Here is a 24,612-nt window from a genome sequence, read left to right on the forward strand (position 1 = left end):
GAAAAATGTGTCGCTATTATGCGATCCAAAAAAACACTAAAAAAAACAGAGTCAAACCAGTTAATGAAAATTCTTTAATTTCTTGATTCGGCAATCATTTTGTGGTAATATCTATCTATATTTTACTTAGTAAAAACCTAATCATTGGGTTCACTAAGTAAAACTTAAACTCAAACACATATGTTTTCGAAAGACTGCTCTATAATATTATTTTCCATATTATTTTTTGACATCTCATCAAAGATGAAGAAGAATATGGAAGTCTGGGCATTTACGGGGCTGTAATTGGAGTAATTGGCTAATTGTCATAGCTCCTGTAATTGAAGGTAATCCAGATTTCGTGAACAAGTATTTGGACACACTCAAAATGAAGTAAAACTTAAATAAAAATGAAAATTATTTTTGAAAGTTTATTTCAATTCGTTTTAAATATACATGTTTATTGTACATGACATTACAAACTATTGCATGCCATAACTTTGCCATATTTAATTTCTCATTGATTCGGCGTTAACTTTGTGGAATGACATAAAAAAAGTAGATGTCCTTTATTAAAAAAAATCCATTCTTAGGAACAGATCACCTCTCCTTCTATTTATTTAACTATTCATCTATCGATGAAAACAACTGTGGTTTTCGAAACTAGTTGTGTGTAATAAAAAAACCTCAATAATGGTATTTTCAACAAGTCCTAATTTATATTATTTTTGACATCTCTGGTATTTTCTGGCGTTTCTCGTGTGTGTGTGATTATAATCCAGGATTAAGACCTCACATACTAATATAAGAGTTTTTGCTTAGTAAAAAGCTTCTTTACATCTCACCAATAGATGTCTCTAGTGAAGTTCTAGTGATTCAAGAACAAGGTTTCTAAATTGGTTTATATATATAGAACTTCTAAGAATTTGAGTAGTGTGGTTGTCAATAATGGGTAGAATTGGTGAATGTTACACGTGTGTAAAGTGATCACTTAAACCAGCCTATGACGGTCGTCAGCCCCGTAAATGCCCAGACTTCCATATTCTTCTTCATCTTCGATGAGATGTCAAAAAATAATATGAAAGTAACTCCTGTTATTGGAGATAATCCAGATTTTGTGAACAAGTATTTGGACACACTCAAAATGTTGTAAGTCCTAATTTTTTATAGATATTTAAGTAAAAGGTTTTATTTGGAAATGGTATGAATTTCATAATTTTTTTATCCGCTAAAAATTTCAAAGCATTGATTTGATTTCCGAGATTTATTAATATATTGTACTTATGATAACAATGACGCTAATACGTTCCTGCAAATGTTAAGATAAGCATTTTTTAATTTAATTAATTATCATTTGAGAGCAGTAACCTGGTTTATATCGTTACCCTTGTAAAAGTATGTTGGAACCATTTATTTTTATTTTTATATTACTTTAGAAGTTACCCCGTAGATGGCCATGTTTATATGGCATGCAGGATTCTTCCTGTACATGGAATTGCGCTTTGCGAAATGGATGTTGTATCATTCAAAGACTCAGTTTTCCTTACGAACACAGGAATTTCCTACTTTTCTTTTCTTTTTACGTTTCTTCGGTACAACTTTAAGAATAATTTAAGCCCGTTTGTTTGCCATCCGCCGCTTTGCGAACGAGCGCTTCCTTTTCACGTATTTTTCAAACACACACCAAAAACCGATAAAATACACCCCTTTGTTTGAGCACCCTTACATATTTTATAACCCTTTAATTTAAAAGCTTTATTTTCAAAGTTTACTTATCATAAATAATAAATACCAATTCAGGTGGCTTTGCAAGAGATTGCCAAAGAAAATATTTCACGTTCCATAAGAATTTTCTAAGAATCCTTCGATCTCATTCCGATTTTATTATTATAGCGTAATATAATAATAAAAATAAATGTTTTCAACGTATTCCTATATTGGTAAAGATATAAACCAGGTCACTGCTCTGAAATGATAGTTAGTTAAATAAAAAAACGTATCCTTACATTTTTAGGGATGTATTAGCGTCATTGTCAGCATATAATAATAAATCTCTGAAATCAAAAAGTAGACGAATCAAACGAGTAAAATTTTCAGGGGATTAAAAAATGAAATTCGTAGCGTTTCCATGTGAAAACTTAAATAAACTATAAAAATATTTAAAACATTAGCAGAATACGGTAAGTCATTTAAACTTTTTAGCACTTTTTAATTTTTTATTTAACATGTATTGCTCATACTTGCTCTTAGCAGTATTTATGGCTGGGTGAAGTAAGCTTTTCAAATGAAAAGAATAGCAAATGTTACACGTGTTTACAATGATTTCGTTAGCCAACCTATCATATGTCGTTAACCTTAAAAATACTAAAACTTCTTTTTTATTTTTTATTTTCATCGACAAGTTTTTTATATATTTACGTGTAGTATAAATAAATAGATATTGACAACACTCTACATACTATCAATACCCATTGCGACACCCTGTATTATAAGATATCAACAGCTAAGATAAAGAAAAAAGAAGAAAACGGCCTTATTTAATCCAGAGTGGAATCAAAATTAACCAGTTAGCCATTAAGCCTTCAGTTGCACGTCTAGAGCCTTCGCACAAGGATCGAGGCTCTATAAACCATTACCAATAGTCCTCCAAACACCTTCTCTGAAGTGGGTCTCACACGACCGACATAAACATGTCCAAATAAATATCTTATCCGGGACATTCGAGCCTTTCAGAATTACGTAATGGTCCTTTCGTTTATTTTCATTGGGTTTTTCAGGATACGAGGCAAAAAGGATATACAAGGATGGCGTTAATTATTGTTATGGGCTGTGTAATTCCTTGTGTAATCGTTAATGGCTTTCGTGAGAAAAACTGCGATCACAGTAATAACAAAACAATATTTTCTTATAAATGTAAAAATGAAATACTTGTATGAAACCACTTTTTATTTGTTTATTAATGCCAACAAAAATAGTTTCGAGAACATCTGTTGTTTTCAAACTTGTCATGTTCACATTAATTAACTCAAAGAAATTCTATGGAAGTGGTGGTTAAAAAGTTTTTAATTTTTACGTTTAAATAATAACTAACAAACTACCCCATCGCGCTGCTTTTCTTTAAGGGTAGGCAGATCAATTGGAATGCCACACCAATCAGTCATTACAAACAATCTTCCCCTTTTTCACTTTCGTACAATGTGAAATTTCGGAACACGTGGATGATTTCGCATTATTTGGAAGTATGTGTTTAGGGATGGAAATATTGACTTTTAATTTAAATTATGGTTAATAAACACCACTATCAAAAAAATGTGATGCGTATTAATATGCATTCCGCATTATTTTCAAATACCGTTTACGGTGTTGAAAATTATGTGGAATGCATCAAAACACGGGTCACAATAGATTATAAGAAATATTGGTATTTACTTAGTAAAAGTTTTAAAAAAAATGGATACATTGTACCACAAAGTGAATGCCCAATCAATTTATGATATTGTGGAAATATTGATGAAGATAACGAAAAAACAGTGAATAATGCAGGTTGATTAGTTAGTTTCTTATTTGTTTTATTAAATACATAAATCTGTTTTCATTTACATTATTAAATTCCTCATAAAAAGCTTCATTCGAAAAATAATCGCTTTTATATCATATCATACGACCGAGAACGTTTGTTTTTGCTACGATTCTTTTCAAGGCACATAACCGAATTTGTCTCACGTGTTCTGCAATTTGTTACCCCGAACTTCCCGCGGCACTTTGCCTCCATCTACCATCCCCCGCCTACCCCCGGCGGGCCCGGGGGTGCAACCGGGTAGCGCGATCGAGCCTCACCCCAGCCTTCTGCGACATCCATCCATCGTGCGTCTGCCATGGCCAGTGGCAACACGAAAACTTCTCGCGAGTGTCATCCCGTCGGCTGAACTTGGAACGATCGATATTTTGTATTTTGTGAATATGAACTAGCGATGGAGTGAATCAAATGATAAAAATCTTGAGAGATGTTTTATCGATCCATAAATTTAATTTTTTACTGACATTCCGTCGTGATATTGAACTTTCTATAGTAAATGACAACTTTACAGTTATAAAAGAAAAACACTTGATAAGAAAATAAGTGTTTTTCTTTTACAATTTCATCATGTCTTTCCACAAAGTGAATGCCGAAACAATAAATAAAATAACTTTACAGTTAACACTCTCCTTAACATTCATGGTTCACTTTGTGTAAAACCACTTTTTTAAACAGTTATTCGTGACTATCGGTTTCAGAATAATCATTCCATCATCAGGTCAGTAAAATAAAATTATTACGATTTAACATTTGAACAAAAATGTATATTTTTTAATAACATTACAGTTTTAAAAAAAAAGTATAATACCTGTTAAAGAGTTTCGTTTCAATATACACGGCTTGTTTCCAAAAACTACAGATGTATTCTTCAACGGGTGATTTTTAAATCTTACAAAATGATTGATCAAGTATATAAATAGTAAGTGATTAAGAATTTAATTGAATAACACTTGTATGCTTATAAGTTGTATTATGCAAGTATTATTATTATATTTTTATTATCAACATGTCACAAGGTTAAGTTAATGCCAAAGTTATATAGAAAATGACTTAATCGATTTTCTCGATTATAATTATTAATATAAATATATATATATATATATATATATATATATATATATATATATATATATATATATATATATATATATATATATATATATATATATATATATATATATATATATATATTTTTATTTATATATATATATATATATATATATATATATATATATATATATATATATATATATATATATATATATATATATATATATATATATATATATATATATATATATATATATATATATATATATATGTATATATATATATATATATATATATATATATATATATATATATATATATATATATATATATATATATATATATATATATATATATATATATATTTATATATATATATATATATATATATATATATATATATATATATATATATATATATATATATATATATATATATATATATATATATATATATATATATATATATATATATATATATTTATAAATATATATTTATAAATATATATATAATATATATATATATATATATATATATATATATATATATATATATATATATATATATATATATATATATATATATATATATATATTTATATATATATATATATTTATATATATATATATATATATATATTTATTTATTATATATTATATATATATATATATATATATATATATATATATATATATATATATATATATATATATATATATATATATATATATATATATATATATATATATATATATATATATTTATATATATTTCTAATCAACATATGTCAGTGATCATCTGTCACTGGTCAGATAAAACGAATCTAGAAAAAAATGTGTAGTTCTCATTTTATATTAATATTAAAGGTGCCTCAGCAAAAGAAGTACCATCTTTCATTTTAAGAAGAAATAAGATGAAAGTCTTAGCATCCTATCGCTCATGATCCCAGGTGTTAAACACTTGCGTGCTCAAACTTCCATCTTCTTTCATACACGATACAACTCAAATATTAATAAATTATCCGTAGGGTGAATAATCAAGGTTATGATAGAATAAATTAATTGAAATATAGAAAAATAATCACAAAACAATTTTTGTAAGACGACAGCTCCAAAATACAAAAGAAATTATTCATTCCATCGTTTATTTCAGAATATGTTATTGATGATTGTTTTAACTACTTTATAATCTAGCTTAATAGTGTGGTGGTGAACGCGTATAGCTATTGTGCTGAAGGCCCCAGGTTCGAATCCCAGGTAGCGTAAATTAAACTCATATGAATTTTCACTCTGATATTTATTTCTTAAAACCTTAGGCTGGTAATTGGAGCCAAGGATTAATCACCGTGCCTTCACAATTCAATGCATTACCCTATGAACCATTTTCGCGAAGATAAGAATCTTAACTTAATGGAAATATTACTAAATAAATATTATTATTAACAATATTTTTTTATATATCGGTTACTGGATTATTTACCCTACGAACCCATATTGGTGGGGATAATAAGACGTGTGCAATAACAGTATTTATTTTTATATTTTTTAAACTATTTTACACATTGTACGTATTATGGAATATCGCAGATAATTTTGTTTTTTTTTTTAAATGGAATTGAAATATACGATTACTTTTCATACATTGATGCCTCATAAATATTTACGATAAAATAAAACTTCATGATCATTGTTATCATATATTTATTTTTTCTAGATTATTTATTCCATATAGTACGTACATTTAACTGTTTTTGTAAATATCGTTTTTCAGTAAAATCAAGATTTCTACAAACTCTTCTCTATTAACACCACTGATTAAAAAAATAAAAACAAAAAAAATACGTTAAAATGAAAAAAAAAGAAACATAATAATTATTTTTGAATAATTACATTATTTTTAAAAATAAAAAAACAATTATGTTATTTTTTTCAATATCTTAAACCCACCAAATTTATTCACCAATTACTTAGAAGTTTTGACCCAACATTGCTTTCTAATACGCTCGTGTTTTAATTTATCCTCTGTCTTTAAAACAAAAATGTTACCGTTTATAATCTTTTCAATCATAATTTTTGCTGCAATGGCAGTGCCATCTGTTGTTCATATCATATAAAAGATTGTTCATGGAAAACAAAATGTCTTTTGAGAGATGTTAATATATTTTATACCCGCAAGCATTGTTAACATATTAACATTAAACATATTTAATAAAGTGTCCTATCATTTTTTTCGAATTTATGCGACCAGACTGAGCCATAGTAAAGCGTAGTTGGGTACAGCTAAATACATAAATGCAATTTAAATGAAAAAAAACTGTTTTGTTAAAAAGACTTTCGACTTTCAACCATCCGTTGGACCGGTTTTCATTTTTCATACAAAATTGAGTTTAATACCGAAATCACAGCCCAGGGCTTTAAATGTATTTATCACTGATATTGCATTTGCAGTTTTTAATTTAATTTAATTCCAAACAAAACATGATGTCCAATCAATCATGTAATAAATCTCATTTCAAATACGTATCATAGTGGGAATTTACTAGGATTATGTAATAAAACCGTTCTCATTTACTTTTCAATGAGATTGATATTGAAATTTGCGGATCTGACTCCACCCCTGGGTGCTCGGTTACAATGAAATACATGCAGAACGCGAATAAAGGTAACGATGGAATGGCTCCTTGTCTACTTTGCATTTATATCGACTTTGTCACCTCGTTTTACCGTCTCGCTCACACTTATATATTTCCCGCAGCATCGAGGAAGTGAGATAGTATTTCGTCTATAAACGGAAAGTGTCAAGTTTGGTTCTCCAGGCGGAAATCTTTATGCTGTGATAAATGGTTGTTATTTATCAATTTAAATTTTAAGGTTATTGGTTACCGCTGTAATCTTGCCCAAACTGAATTATATTTATATTATTATATTTTATTTATACTAATCGAAAATATATAGTAAACCCCCCTATAACGAGTACAACATTGAGATAATTACCGCGTTATCGGAGAGAACGTTATAGTGAGTTCATGTTTAAAATTGTATTTTTACATTTGAACTAATCTTAAATGTATTATTTCGAGAAATAAAAAATACTTTGTATTCTGATCCACTCACATTTTTACTAACCAACTAGTTTCGGCAACAACCTGTTGCCCTCTTCAGGGTTTATTTATTACTTTTTTTTTCTTCTTTTTTTTTATTTCTCGAAATAATATATCAATATGATCCACAAAGTTAATGCTTCCAATATTCAAAACATAATATAAAATGATGCATTATTGAATACGGTAAAAACAACCTAATACATTTTATACGTTAAAACGCGGTAGGTACTTATTTCAACGTTATAGGTGGGTCACGCAATAGATTTAAAAAAATACTGGTATTTACTAACTGAAATTTACATTATAAATATTCTTATGTTTTATGTTCCTATTATATATAACAAGTATTTTAACTATATGTAATATAAAACTTCAATTCTTGAGTAAAAGCATTCATCACACGCGAATTGGTTTCCGATATTCTCAAAATACCTCCGATTTACCCGATAAATTCTGATTATTATTAATATATATTTTTAGATCAATGCGTAAATATGTTATGGAGGAATATCTAAAATCTTATATTTATTGTATTTTTAGAGATATCGATGGTTATTAGAAGCAATGTGTTGAAGGTACACAACACGGGGAAGGAAGGGTTAAAAAAAGGGTGACAAGTCGCTCACTCCTTTCAAGAACGTCATAAATCAAAAATCGACAATTTTCAGTTATGCATGTTTTCGGAATGCTCAGAAAATGTACTATATCCCAGCAAAAGAGGCATATTTTTAACTTAATATTTACCCGCCACAGGGCAGAAAGTGTTGTTTTTGCATTTTGAAGAAAAGGTATTGTTTAACTATTTTTTTAACCATACTGAATATTTTTCAAATGGAGAAAAAACCTTCAGGTTTTACCTAAAAAGATCTGTTGCACAGTAAAAAGTTCAATAAGTGGCTTGATATTTATTTTTAATACATTGTATTATATTTTGAAACTTTAAAAACGTTCTCCTGAAAAATCAAGTTCTTTGATTTATGACGTTCTTGAAAGGAGTGAGCGAAGTGTCTGCAAGAGTAATTGTCTTAAGGAGTTTTGTGGTATTGAGGAAAGACAAAGAAGAAGAAATGATTTATCTACCTACTGTGTATGTATGAATATATGTATGTTCACGTGTTCAATATCGCATACATATTCATTTCCTCGCCTATATTCCCGATTTAACCCGTATTCAATTCTTTCATATCCTGTTCTAACCTTTTCTAACCTATCCTTTTCTATCTATTCTTATCCCACGTTTTCTATTCAATTTTCCTTTCCCTATAATTCAATCACCGTAAATATGTTTTGTAACTTTCGTCTACTTAAATACAATTTTATCAGTTACGTGTTAAATAATATATAAATAATATTACAGTACAACAATACGTTTTGAAATAATTGAATAAAGGGATTCGTTTACAATTTCAAATTGACAATTGGGACAAAAACAAAACTTGTTTTATATTTAGCTTTTATTTTTTAATTTATGTTTCTGTTATTATGATTTAAAATAAATGCAAAATGAAAATGTGTACAAAAAACCTTTCTTTTTTAACAAACTAACAGAACATTATTTGGTTCTGTTGTTTAAAACAGGATTGCCATAAAAACAAACTTGTTATTTTTTAAGTAAATAAATTTCTACGTCCTAAAGACACAATTCTAAAATAAAGACTTTATTTACGGTGTTTAAAATGATGCAGAATGCATCGAAACACGTGACACAATAGATTTTGAGAAATTGTGTTATTTACTTTGTAAAACAAAAATAAAAATGCATTCATTTTACCAAATCAAATGAAATAAACTTTGATCTAAAAATCAAAAGAGTAAAAATGTGTTTATTTTTTATAAAGCAAATGTTTTATCAAATAAGCGTCACATCGTTCATAATTCTATCAATTTTTTCCCTCTCTTTGCGTCAAACCAAAAACTACAAAACACGACAGAGAAAGATTAATAAAAATAACAAACTTCTAAAATACAGCACGACAAAAATAACATTTTAATATAAAAGCACCAGCGACGCTTGCCAAGATATATTTTTTACCGGCTACCAAAAAGTGGAAGAAATCAAATGGCAGCGTTGGGCTTGTCTTTTTCATAACCCGATCGAAGCCCTCCAGAAAACACAAGATATTACCTCTTGCTAGTACTAATATGGTTAGCTGTCCGCCATGTTTGATTATAAAATCGATATGAGTTGTGCGATTTCCGCTACATCTCTGCGGGGGCCTCGCCTAAAAGTTGATACAAAATTTATCGTCCGATTTTGAAAGTTGCCGATACAAAAAGTGAAATTTCCAAGTTTGCGAATCAAAGAGTTCGCCAAGATGTTTTAATGGGAGAAGTAAGGGTTGTGGAAAAAATAATGAGCCAAACTGTTGTGTTTAGTACGCCATATTTTCATAATGTCTCGGAGCTTCGAAGTTACGAAGGCTTCTTATTGATTTTAAGTTGTAATAGCTGACAGTGTGCTGTGTAATATAAATTTACATTTATCTAAGTACTTTGTGCTAACCGAATTAAATACTCACAAATCAACAGTTTATAAATTTAATTGTATATTATTAATGTAAACTTCTTCTTTATTAACCCTTATTTGCACCAAATGGTGCGTAGGGCACTGCATCGTATTGACCTGTTATTTTGATCGTTATATACTCGAAAGCTAGAAAATCAATCCCGCGTTTCAGGGTATTATTTAAAAAATCTAATCAGGTAAGTATCAAAAAATCTGAAAGTTTAAATAACTTATTCTCATTTTGACTTCCCTTGGGAATCAAACCAAGGGCACGGTAGCCAAAAATAACAACCATAACACTATGGAAGTAGATATTTGTGTTATTTTTTCGTAATTATTATTATTTGAAAGGAAGAGAAAGAAGATAAAGAAATCACAAAGGGAATATTCCCAAAAGTGAATTTAATGTTCAATTGATTGAGGTTAAATTCAATTTATTGTCTTTAAGTCAATTTAAATTCAATTTATTTGTTATAAGTCTTTATAAAAACCATTTAACCAATAATAATAAAATAAAAAATATTTATTTTTAATTCATTTTAATCACTTCAAAATAGAAACAAATACATTTAATAAACGTTTTTTAAAAACGTTTTATATTAATTAAGCCTTCATTTTACTTGTTGATGGAATTATTATTCCAAACCAGTAGTCACGATGCAGTGTTGTGTAAATCTAATTAAATGTAGGTGGTATTACAAAAAAAATATCATAAACGATAGAGAGTGTGTTTTATTACCATACCAGTAATTAATCCTTTTTACGTACAAAATAGGTTTTATATTGCATAACAACATTACATCAGAGTTATTTTATATACCTATCAATATGTAAGGTAAAATTGGAGCTCTTATCTAAATTTGATTATATTCCGTATTCTGTCTCTGCCAGTCTTGCCCCTAATGACTATGTTCTATGGTAAATTTTATGGAAAATCACGACACCTGCAAACTCAGCCTTCACCAAACCATATTAAAACCTCGTGCTCTACCCTTATTTCCATATAGAATTTCACCACGACATCGAAGGGAGATTAAATTTTCTTTACACTAAATTTGACACGACAAGTTTGGGGAGTTTAGTATGAGAAAACGCACCCCTAAAATGATATGAAAATGTTTTATTTATAGACTAGTCTTGTAAAATCGTTTTGCCGGTATTTATTAACAAATAAATGATTGTTTTTGATGGAGAATTGTTTTATTTATTTTATAAACCTTTTATTTAAATCACGAAAATAGCCAAGTAAGAAATTTCAGTCAAATAAAATATGGTGAAGAGTATTTTCGAGATACATATAAAAATAGTACTATACATATATATTTAGACCCTGCAAATTAAATTAAATTGTATCTTCAACATTTTGAGATTGTTCAAATACTTGTTCACAAATCTGGATTATCTCCAAATACAGGAATTATTATTCTCATTATTTTTTTACATCTCATCAATAAATGCCCAGACTTTCATATTCTTCTTCATTAAAATGTATCATTTATGGAGTAGTCTTTTGGAAAATTTTTACAAATGTTTTAATAACAAATAAACGATTGTTTTTTTTTTAAGAGAATTTTCGTACAATCCTTATTGGAAATCATAATAAAACTTATTGAGAAAATGACAAATTTTAAGCATTTAAGAAATTTAAAATCATATTTTCAGGAGTCTCTTAAAACATGAGGCATATATGAGTAGTGTGGTTGTCAATCAATAAATTAATGGACAAGTCATAAGCCCTGTAAATACCTAGTCCTTTAAATTCTTCCTTCATCTATGTTTAGATGTTAACATAAAAAAATATGAATTTCAATAATATTAAAATTTAATAATATTAAATTTTAATAATAAACAAATTGAAGGTAAGCAAATTAAACTCTTTTTTTTATTTTCTTATCTTTCACACTTAGGTTTTGTTTCTTATCTTATAATTATCTCAAACCCCCGCCTGATTTCTTTGCTTCTAATTTGAACGCTCTAAAGCGTCGCCTAAATGATCTTTTGAGGGGCAGAATCTCCTCTTAATTTCCACTTGATTCCTAATTCCAATTCAACCCTTCCTTATCATTTTCTACTATTCCTCGAGCAATAATCAACATTATTATGTAAATGAGGAATGTTGATGACAATATTGCCCGAATGTTGGTATTTAATTGTAAAAAGGGAATGAGCTTAAAATTTTACATTAGAACTTCCAAGCAATTTTCGCCGACAAAATTATGGTCATAGCTTTTTAAAACTATATTTAAAGGACTTTTATAATTAAATTGATAATTGAGTTTTATTTCATTTCACACAACTAGTTTTGAAAACTACAGATGTTTTCATCAACATTATTTTTTTATGTATTTTTTAGTTTTCATGACTTGCCCATTGTATGTTTGTGACCGAGTGTAATAATTTCAGTGTAATAAATTTTTAAATCGTTAGTTTTATTTTATGAAAACATCTGTAGTTTTCGAAACATGTGAAATGTATCGAAAGTCGTGTGAAATGAAATATAACTCTAAATAATAATAAAATTATTAATAATTAATATATCATTCCAGAAAGCTAATATCACATCAATAAATAATATAAAAGGACTTTATATTATATTCAAAGTGTGTTCAAATCTTTGTACACAAATAAACCTTAAGTGTAAGTCCCTCTTCAAGCGCAAGAGCGCAGTCTCTTTTTTGGAGAGCCACAGCGAAATTAAAATTTTGAGTTTGCCATATGTGTATATAAATGTATGGAAATTGTCTCAAATTGTATTAAAAAATATAACTATATGAAATCTTTGTATGTTTATCTGCTTATGTGTTATTTATATTAAGATCTCAAAATGGAAAAAAATATTTAATTTCAAGCGTTTTATAGTATATAAAAAAAATCGGAATAACATAAAAAATCTGCTTTTAATATTCAATTCCGAAAGTTTGAGATTATGGGGAATTTCTAAAGGGAAACGATTATTTTGCCTGGACCGAAAAGCTCATATCGCAAACTATTACTTGGATTTGTACGTAGGTATACGGGGGTAAATTTAATGTAAGCAGTTTCTACCTCAGTGCCATCTCATCTCCGTCTCTCCTCTGAAGTAAGATTTAGGAAATCTGAAATAGAATCTTATTTCGATCGTCAATTTCTTTTACAATATTAATAAAGATAAAAATATAATAATTGTTTTGAGGCCACTTTTGAGTTTATGATTTTTTTTGTTTATAATTAAAAGAAATATTCATGTTCTCCTTATTTACAAAAATACTTCAATTTCATATTATTTCTGTCAACCTTAGAAATTATTAGAAATTATTATTAAATAGCCTCACTATTAGAAATAGGTATCAAATTGTGGTATACTGGGTTCGAACCAAGAAACTCTGACTCAAAAGTTCGCGACACTAACCACGGGACGACAACCCGACACTTATTTAACATAGCTCGTTTAAAGAACTACAGATGTTCTCATTAATAGAGGAAAATATAACAAAAGAAACGTTTCTCGTGTTTATTTGTTGATGAGAATATCTGAAGTTCTCGAAATTTAATTGTGTTCAGATAGTACAAATCAAAAATCGTCTTTAACAAGTGCTTATCATCATAATTATTATTAAATTCAACATGTTTTTTCACAAAGTAATCTGAAGTTGGTAAATAATAATACTGAAATATTTCAGGCTAATTTTAACATCAAACAAAAGTGTTAAAAATTTAATTGGCATTATAAATTGTGTTCCACTCCAAGATCAAAGAAAAAGGAAGGTATAGCTTATCACTAATTTAACGATCAGATTGTTACGGCTTAGATCTGAAACAATGCCTTATGCACTGTTATTTGCAGATATTAAGGGAGTACTGAAATAAAATTTTCTCAATCGTACCGTAGCTCAATAAAATTCGACTGTGAAACTGCCATAGCGGGTTTTATCCTCACCGATGAAAAATATAAGAAATATTTATTAAAAAAAAAGTCTTCGTGGTTGTGAAATACCATATATTTTAAACCTCTTTTCATTTTCCTTACTATCTTTTATGTAGACCTCAAAATGACTTTTGTTTTTTTTTTAAATAAATTTTAAATAAAATATATGTTTTCCGAATTTGAATCCATATAATTATATTCCTTTAATGTTTTTCGCATATACTTCGTGGCACATTTTATAAACTTTATTTAAAAAAAAAAACAATACTGTTTAACCACTTTTTATTGGTACACTTTATCCAACCGGTTTCGACAAGAACCTTGTCATCATCAGGGTTTATGTACTAAATTCTACAACATTGAAATACTCATACTTAATTACCCTTCCTTTACCAAAAACTTTCACGCACTCCGTACACCATATTTTTAAAAAAAAACAACAAAAAATGGTTTAAACAAAGTTGTTTTATTTTATAAAGCACATAATTATTATATTCTCAATATTAATAATATTTAAAGCATTTACTTTGTGGTTAGTCATATTTACATTTTTTTTTTACAAAAATGTTATTTATATTAGTATATAACCACTCACCGAGATTTTTGTGTCCACCGGTTTCGAGACGTACTTGTCTCGGACAGTCACTATTACTTCGTCAGGACAGTCACTATTACAGCATGCAAACAATACCACCCTTCACCACCATAGCACCATTTACACGCTTAAAACTACACAAAATATTTAACACTCGCGATTTTTGGTCGACCCGATATAATTATTAATCGTTACTGGAAACTATTTCTGTATATCATTTGACTATCCTAAAATTATTCATTCGGGAAACGGGAACAAAACAACAGACAGTCTAAATTTGGGAAAAGGCAGGAGTTGGGGTGGGATATACGCTGATTATGGTTAGAAATTCGAGTTTGAAACGCATTTATCGGCCAAATTATCGGCCACATTCCACGCTCCGTGACACTGATATTTATAATATGACATAAATCATTACATTATTTGATCGGAAAGCCAGTGATAAATTTTTAACCGCGGTCGAATGGACGTTATATCTGTCGTTCATTTGTAAGCATCCTCAACCAAATGCGTTATAATACAATTATTCTCACATAAATTAAATAAATAAATTATTGATTAAACTGATAAAATAAGTTTTATGCTTCTAGAGCACTGAAGATTTGTGAATAACAAGGTCTAGAGGCAAAATCTGAATAAGTAGTGGGCCTGGTGTCAATTCTAATATATATTATGTTTTACATGCTGACTTTGGTACATTGCGAGACGTCAAAAACATTTGTACAGATCGTAGTTGAGTTTAAGGGTAATTTTTGATTAGTTTACGACCCCAATCAGTTTACTAATTAATGTCGAGGTTGATGAAAAATTTATGTGTCTATATATATACATATTTAAGCATATATATTATTCAACTTATTTATTTTTCTTAATTCCAAACTTTGTGGTGATGTGTGCAACCATTTTGTTATGTTATATAAATTGTTTAAAATATAATGAAAAAATAACATAACAAGGATAATAAAAAGAATTAAGAGTTTACTTAAAGTAAAAAGAAGTCAAAGAAACAAATTTCATTATCAAAAATTTTTTTTTTGTTTATTTAAAAACATACTCAATAAATTATCTTAAATACTGTTTAAAGATGGAGCTTAAAAAGTTTAACTTTACTTTCAGAAGCGAATGTTTGAAGAAGTTTCACCAAAACTCTGAAGAAAATCTATAGTCCCAAAGATAGCGTTTTTTTCTTTATTTAGAGGGCTTTGATGAATAACAACAAACCCCAATATAGCCTCAGGCTGTAACTACGTACAAGTAAAGAACTCTGAAGTTTTCACGTAATTCTTACAGCCTCCTTTATATCACTGAAACTCATAAAATCCTTCTTTATAACGAGAAAGGATACGTTAGATTTAATCAAATCCATCATTTTTATGAAGAATTCCGAAAAGGAAAATTCAATGGAACTCTTTAACATTTTTCTCGTTACGATTTTTCCCGAGTTTATTGAAATATACGTGGTTCATATTATTTTCGCGTTCGTGTAGACTTCACACTTAAATCACACCATAAAGAAGGCCTGCAATATAGACTGCTTTTTTACGACTGCCTTTTCCTTGAATTCTATTAAAACAAAAATAATAATAGCAAACAAAATCGAAATATTTTTCCGCGAAAATTTAAATATTTCTTCTTGGCTTTTTTATGAAATTCTGATGACAACGATCAACGTTACAATTACATAAATTTCATTTGTTTGTTTACCAATACGTATAACAAACAGTAAGTACCGATTGTCTAGAAATTTTTTAATGTTTTATTTTCTAAGACCAAATACTATTTCGATTTTTTTAAACTGTTCATTGGCATTATCTTTGAATTTTCATAGTTAAGACATTTAACACGTAAAATTTTTGTTTCATAAGTTTCGATAAACAAAGAATATTATGTGAAGGAAAAAATTATTTATGCTACTACAAAGCGAGAACGGCGTAAAAATATCGAATAGAAAAACGAAGAAGATATATTTATTTAAATGTATAAAGTAAATTATATGAAGCAGAGTTGTTATGTCATCAATATTAATTTTGTGTTTTTATTTGTAATATATAAATAATGAAACATCCTTATTTACAACATTTTGAGTGTGTCCAAATACTTGTTCACAAAATCTGGATTATCTCCAATTACAGGAGTTATTTTCATATTATTTTTTGACATCTCATCAAAGATGAAGAAGAATATGGAAGTCTGAGCACTTACGGGGCTGACAACCGTCATAGGCTGGTTTAAGTGATCACTTTACACACGTGTAACATTCACCAATTCTACCCATTATTGACAACCACACTACTCACATTCTTGGAAGTTCTATAAATATGAACCAATTTATTGGTTCATATTTATAGAAGCCTATGACGGTCGTCAGCCCCGTAAATGCTCACACTTCCATATTCTTCTTCATCTTTGATGAGATGTCAAAAAATAAACATCCTTATAGTGGCCACCTTTTTTTTAATCAAAACATGGCCATAAAACGGTAAAAAAAAATATAACTGCTTTAACAGATTGCAAATCAGCAAAACTCGAGGTAAAAATTATCTTTTAAATACCTTTTTGTAAAAGTAAAACTTTTTTTTAAAAGTGAAATTATTATTTTTAAATTTTAAATTCATAATATTGAGTAATATTTGTAAAAATGACGACTTAAATGATCGCGTCTTCAATGTGTTAGAATATATTCATTGTACTGTTTAACCTCTTCGTTGTAGGCCCTATAAAGGGCGTAGAGAACCTTTCCACTCCGTATTTCCACCTTGAAGGCTATTTGTCGGGGACACAGGTGTCGGCAACAGTTTTGGAAATTGGGGGTTGTGATGAATATGACAGATTATACTAAAGATAAAGCAAGAAAATTTTTCAAGCGAAATATTTTCACCTTTTATACGAAATAGTACATTTTTACGATTTCGAGAGAAAAAATGTTTTCATCCAAAAATCTCTCTCTCACTGTCTGGAAAAATCTAAAAAATTGATTCTTATTTCACATCAAATATTAGTTTATTCATACACCTTTATATGCTTTTCGACTGTATCGAATATAAGAAGCAAAAATATTTAATCCAACCGTGTTTCATTATTTTTGAATAACAACTTAGGTAAAATACGTGTTTTTTGCAGTGAGTGAATTAAAAAAATTGCTGTTTTGTACTAATATTTATTATATTTTTAATTAATGGAGATATAAGAATATATATTTTTTACATATCATTAAAAACTAAGTAAAATATGGAAGTCTGGGCATTTACGGAGCTGACGACAGTCATAGGCTGGTTAAGGTAATCGCTTTACACACGCGTTACATTCACCAATTCAATCCATGATTAAAAACATAACTACTCAAATTCTTGGATGTTTTATATAAATGAACCAATTTCAAAACATTGTTTTTGATTCACTAGATTTTCACTACAGACATCTATTAGTGAGATGAAAAGAAGCTTTTTTATTGAGCAGAAAATGCCGTAAATGCCCAGATTTCCATATTCTTCTTCACATGCTATGAGATGCCAAAAAATAATACGAAAAACAACTCCTATAATTGGAGATACTCCAGATTTGTGAACAAGTATTTGGACACACTCAAAATGTTGTGTCCAAGATATATGAATATGAAGAAGCCATTGTGTGAGGAGGCAGATTGGTGTGGCGTTCTATTCTCTTTGGCAACCTCTGCGGAAAGTGGCGTGATAGTTTGTTAGTAAATATATTTTTTTATTTAATCATTTTGTTTTATAAATTGTAATCTTATTATTATTACAATGTTTGTTACAGCTTAAATTAAACGTCTGGAGGTTAATAATAAATATTTTTTTAAATAATTAAAAGTACAAACCCTATTATTACTTAGGTGATAACAAATATATATATATATATATATATATATATATATATATATATATATATATATATATATATATATATATATATATATATATATATATATATATATATATATATATATATATATATAATGAAACATTATAACCATGTATTTTTTTGTGATGAAATATCATCACGCCTGTACACACATTCAAATCGCAAAAAATATAAACATTACCCAGTAGTAAAGTGAGGTTATAACTCTTTTATATATAAATGTATGTTGTACAATATTTTATTAATTTGACTTGGTGGTGATAAAATTCTTCTTGACAAAAACACAAAGGGATGACGAGAATGCAAGGTTACGCGTGCTCATGGAGTAGGTGTAAAAGGGGTAGATTTATGACGTCATACATTTTTAATGCCCTCCAAGTGTTTTCAGGACGTGGGGATGGAAAATTATGTTGACCAGATCGTAAAAATTCATCCCCACGCGGAAACGACGCTGTGTGTACGCTCCGATATGTGTTTATTTATGCCTCTAACAATATTTACGACAGGTAGATATTACGGCGCTCTGCCGGCGAGAAAAACGAGTTTCATAAATGAAAATGTTCAGTGTTTCTGGAAAAATGTCGCATTTATTTATGGTAAATCTAAACACAGCCTACCGTCACTCCTTTTCACCACGAGGGTAGGGAATGAGGGTTAAACGCCGCAATTTGATGACTACTTTTTACAACGAAAAATCCATTTCAAAAGCTTTTGAGAAAACTGAAATATTCTCATTTTATAAATAGTCATTTTAAATTTGAAATTCGTATTGTGAAATTTATTATTTGGTTCAATAATTTTGATGTAATGATACAATATTTTGATAGGTAAAATTTTAATAATTATTTCTTTAAATTTATAAAATGCACACTGAGTTTTGAAATACATTTTTTAAACGTTGTTCAACAGTTGTCCCCCTCCGTAATGTAATGGTTCGAATCCTTGGGTGGATCAAATGTTGTAAATGTAAGTGATATTTTTACTGTTATATTTATTCTCGATATATATTGACCCTGGACTGAAACGGAGGGCTGATCAACTGTCATTCTTTTGTCAAGAATCAAAATAACACATTGTTCATACCATGCAGTGCCCTATGCACCATCCGGGTTCATGAAAGGGTTTGAAGAAGTTTAAAAAAATACTTTTTATTTTACAACGACAGCAAGATATTATTTATAATTAATATTTGAAGCACTGACTTTGTGATTTTCAATTTTATAATTAAAATGCAACTTTGTTTTTAAATCACTGTTAATATTTTATTTTAACTAAAATTATAATATCTACCGGTTTCAAAGCTAACCGCTTTTTTAAGACTGATTATCAGTCTTGACAAAGAAGCACTGTTTAATAATGGTGTTGAATGTATTAAAGATATAGTGGTATTAACCAAGTGAAAATTAAATGGAAATTGAATCCAAATAAAATATAAAAATTCTGTTATCTCGTTTATTAACCAGGAATCAGATTTTTTGAAAAATAATAAAAGAAGTCAGATTTTATTAATAGCTTATCCCAAAGTAGGCTCAATTGAACGCTAGCTGGGAAACTTTTTCATTATTTTAATTAAACTTTCTAAGGAAAGTTTCAAATTTTCAGGAAAAACTGAAACTTTCTAAATTCTCTAAGAACAACCCTTATTTTTATGATTGATTGTTATTTTTTGCCTAATGGACTGCCATTCTACTGCAATGCGCTTCAAACTAGAAATTTTATCATAATATGTTTTTATCCTGAATTTCGAACTTTCAGTTTTGAAGTATAACAGAAATTTAGTAATGTATTATTATTTTTAAATTATTGAAATATTTCCTACATTTCGATTGTGTTCTAATACTTGTTCTTAAATCTGGATTATCTCCAATTAGGAGTTATTTTTTGCATTATTTTTAGACATCTGTAAATGTCATCTCAAAATGTTGTAATTAAATTACCTGGTCAAATTATAAGCTGAAGTAAATAAAATAAAATTGTATTATCAAGCGTTTCTTAAGTTTGTGAATATAATCCAGGATTCTGACCTCACATACAAATGAAAGAGTTTCTGCTTAATGAAAAGCTTGCCTCATCCCACCATCCATTTTTATCGAGTTCAAGAACTGTGTATCGAGTTTTATCAATATATCTAGAACTTCCAAGAATTTCAATAATGTGTTTGTCAATCATGGGTAAGAATTGGTGAATATTACACGTGTGTAAAGTGATTCAATTATTTTTTTTCAATTTATTCAACGATAAATTAATATACACATAACAAACAACATTCATGGCGCCAATCGCTTGGCGAAAGAATTCCGGTTCGGAAAATTCCTTCGGACACATGGAACAGATCAATATCCAATGTTATAATGTTCAACATAGCGGTAGCTCTTCCTGCAGGCATAACCATTGGCAGGTTGGTCCTATGTATAGGAATGTAAAACAATCTATGCCTACGCTGTCTTAGGTAACTATCGGGAACATACAGACCAATGCTCCGGGTAATTTCAGGATTATTGATCATATCGCGCAACAATCAATAAAAATGCGTAATTTAATACACATTCCTTCTAGTCTTTATAACAGGCCTATGACAGTCATAAATTCCGTAAATGCCCAGACTTCCATATTCTTCTTCATCTATGTTGAGACTTGAAAAAATAATATGATAAAACAAATAATTATGTGAATTTATATGTATATCTTAAATGTTTTCCGCAGATACTTTGTGGTACATTTTATAATATCTTTATATAATTAATTAACTTTATTTTCACCACTTTTTTTATTAATACAATTCAACAATACATTGTCATCATCAAGGTTTATTTTAAATCAAAAACATTTAAAAAAAATAAACAATTTCACCAAAAACGTCCACACACTTCATAAAAATCCTAAATGTTACATTTATATTTTATAAAGTGTGTGGAAGTTTTTGGTGAAATTGTTTAATTTTTATTTAATGTTTTTGATTTAAAATAAACCCTGATGGTGACAATGTATTGTTGAAACCGGTAGGTTTAATTGTATTAATATAAAAAAGTGGTGAAAACAAAGTTTATTAATTTTATAAAGATATTATAAAATGTACCACAAAGTATCTGCGGAAAACATTCAAGAAACTACAATAATAATTAAGTACAACATTTTGAGTGTGTCCAAATACTTGTTCACAAAATCTGGATTATCTCCAATTACAGGAGTTATTTTCATATTATTTTTTGACATCTCATCAAAGATGAAGAAGAATATGGAAGTCTGGGCATTTACGGGGCTTACGACCGTCATAGGCTGGTTTGAGTGATCACTTTACACACGTGTAACATTCACCAATTCTACCCATTATTGACAACCACACTACTCAAATTCTTGGAAGTTCTATATATATGAACCAATTTAGAAACCTTGTTCATGAATCATTAAAACTTCACTAGAGACATCTAAGAGTTTCTGCTTGATAAAAAGCTTCTTTACATCTCACCAATAGATGTCTCTAGTGAAGTTTTAATGATTCATGAACAAGGTTTCTAAATTGGTTCATATATATAGAACTTCCAAGAATTTGAGTAGTGTGGTTGTCAATAATGGGTAGAATTGGTGAATGTTACACGTGTGTAAAGTGATCACTCAAACCAGCCTATGACGGTTGTAAGCCCCGTAAATGCCCAGACTTCCATATTCTTCGTCATCTTTGATGAGATGTCAAAAAATAATAATTAAGTACAAATAACATTTTTCAAAAATGTGCCCTCGCCGTATTTTTTCGTGACAAAATCACAATTTAAATTACTACGAATGATGCTCTAGTCTAAACGACGTTATATTTATCATTTAGATCAAACATATCCGATGATATTGAAAATGCGTCTTAAAAACTGTCAATTCACATGGTTAATGGTCCATTCAAGCAGATGACATAAAATATTTGAAAAGTTTCACAAATATTAGTCATGTTCATTTATTTGAATTGATAACTCAACATGGGAAGTTTTCCATTTTTTATTCTGTCATAAGCCGGTAGGTTGAATTGTATAATAAAAAAGTGGTGAAAACAAAGTTAATTAATTTTATAAAGATGTTAATTATTATAATTTTCTAAATATGTATGTCTCTCTGTTCAGCAGGAGCTCGCGATACGCACACTCGCTACCCAGTACTCGTCTTTATTCACGGAGAGAGCTACGAATGGAGTTCGGGCAACCCCTACGACGGCTCAGTACTGGCAAGCTATGGGGGTCTCGTGGTCGTTACAGTCAACTATCGACTCGGTATCTTAGGTAAGTGACATTAATTTTTTAATTAATAAAACCGTACCTGCTCCCTAGGTGGAGCATATGGAGTCCACAAACTGTGTCCAGGCTTCTCTGTCGGCGCCAGCTCCCTTGCATCCTCCCAAGTCAGAACCGCGTCCCGAAGTTCTGACGAGAACTCTCAGGAGGCATGTGGAGTATATGGCCAAGCCAACTGAATCGCCTTTTCTTGACGACAGTTGTGACCAAGATTTGCTGCGTCCTACGCCTTATCTCTTCATTCCTTACAAAGTCAACCCACCGCACGCCTAATAATAATAATAAAAAAAAACAATTAAACGCTAATTTACATAATGCCTTCTTTGTGAAAACTACCTTGATGGCGCTTTTAATTTACGCATTTCATATAAATTTTTAATTTTAAAACACCCTTCAACTATTAATAATATCATTTTATAAAAGAGCTAATATTGAGCAATATGTCACTGACTAAAGCCTTATAACTTGCACTGAAATCAGTTATAGCAAACAAATTTAATTATTTATTTATTATACGAAAAGTACTCTACTCCAAGTCTTGGAGTAGAGTGAATGGTACACTGAATTATTGAGAGTAAATTAAAAGCTTTTAGAGAAAACTAAACTGGAAGTTTGCAACAGAGTCTTAATACTAACCCTAATGTTTTGAAGTTAAATATGGAACTAGCAAAAAAAAGATGATCGTTGACTTAATTTAGTCAAAAATCAAGTCAAGTTATCTGAATAGTGGAATAAAAAAGAATGATAGAAGGAACAGTTAAAAAACTAAAAGACAAATGTACTTTAAAAAAGGAGTAAAGAAAATGTACTTGGAAATAAGAGGTAAAAAAATGTACTTGGAAATAAGACTAAAGAAAAAATTAGAAAAACTTGGGCGTTGTCAGGTCGGAATAATCGTCTGGTATGTATGAGGAAATGCATGAATGGGCATAAGGCAATAAAAATCGCTATGATAGATTGGTGTGGCCTTCCATTATCTCTGCCCTTTCTTATGGAGAAGCGGCGTGACAGTTAGTTTTTGGCTTAAAAACCATAATAAACTTATAATTAGTCATATGACAATGGATAAATTCTCCCCCCTTGTTTCCTAGTGAAGATAAACCTTCTACACCCTCATCATCCTTCAAAGTTCCAAGTTCCAAGGGCACAACTCAAAAATTACACTAATGATGCTTGAACAATTAAACACGTGCCATAAAAGATATAAATATTAACAAAGTAAATATTAAATACTTTTTAAAGAAATATTCTTAACACTCTCCTTATCATTCATCGTTCATTTTGTGTAATATCAATTTAATGAAGTGGTATTACACAAAGTAAATGATGAGTGATAAGGAGAGTATTATATTACTATTCCACATAGTTTCCAATGCATTTAATAAACAAAATAAAATATCCTTACGCAATTCAATCAGTGTATACCTTCGTATAAAAGTGAAAGCGAAAAATATATTTACAACATTTTGAGTGAATCCAAATACTTGTTCAAATATCTGGATTATCTCTAATTATAGGAATAAATATGAAAATTTGATTTCATATGGTAACTATGACTAAGATATCCGAAAAATTAAGGTCTTGAGTATAGATTAAAGCTCTTTTTCAAAGTGATATTGAACTTTGTGTAGAATTTGAAAGTTCAAACACTCCCTTGAAACTAGTGGGTACTCGTGGCATCACTCTCTATTAACCAAAATGCCAAGTGCTCATTTGAAATTATGCTCAAACCACCAAACTATCA

General features: G+C 29.0%; 1 protein-coding gene across 1 annotated transcript in view; it reads left to right on the forward strand.

The window, feature by feature from the left end:
- LOC148301099 (neuroligin-4, Y-linked-like) overlaps positions 1–22,856 on the forward strand; it is a gene marked incomplete at its 3' end in the record, with an annotated part of 211,890 nt that extends 189,034 nt beyond the window's left edge. The window contains exon 2 of the mRNA XM_088273829.1: positions 22,701–22,856. Coding sequence (XP_088129955.1) covers positions 22,701–22,856 — 156 coding nt within the window. The remainder of the gene's footprint in view (positions 1–22,700) is intronic.
- Positions 22,857–24,612: the final 1,756 nt, after the last annotated feature.

This window comes from Brachycentrus maculatus, unplaced genomic scaffold (assembly GCF_059751285.1).
Source record: "Brachycentrus maculatus isolate JH-2025_06_01 unplaced genomic scaffold, ASM5975128v1 h1tg000610l, whole genome shotgun sequence".
NCBI lineage: Eukaryota > Metazoa > Arthropoda > Insecta > Trichoptera > Brachycentridae > Brachycentrus > Brachycentrus maculatus.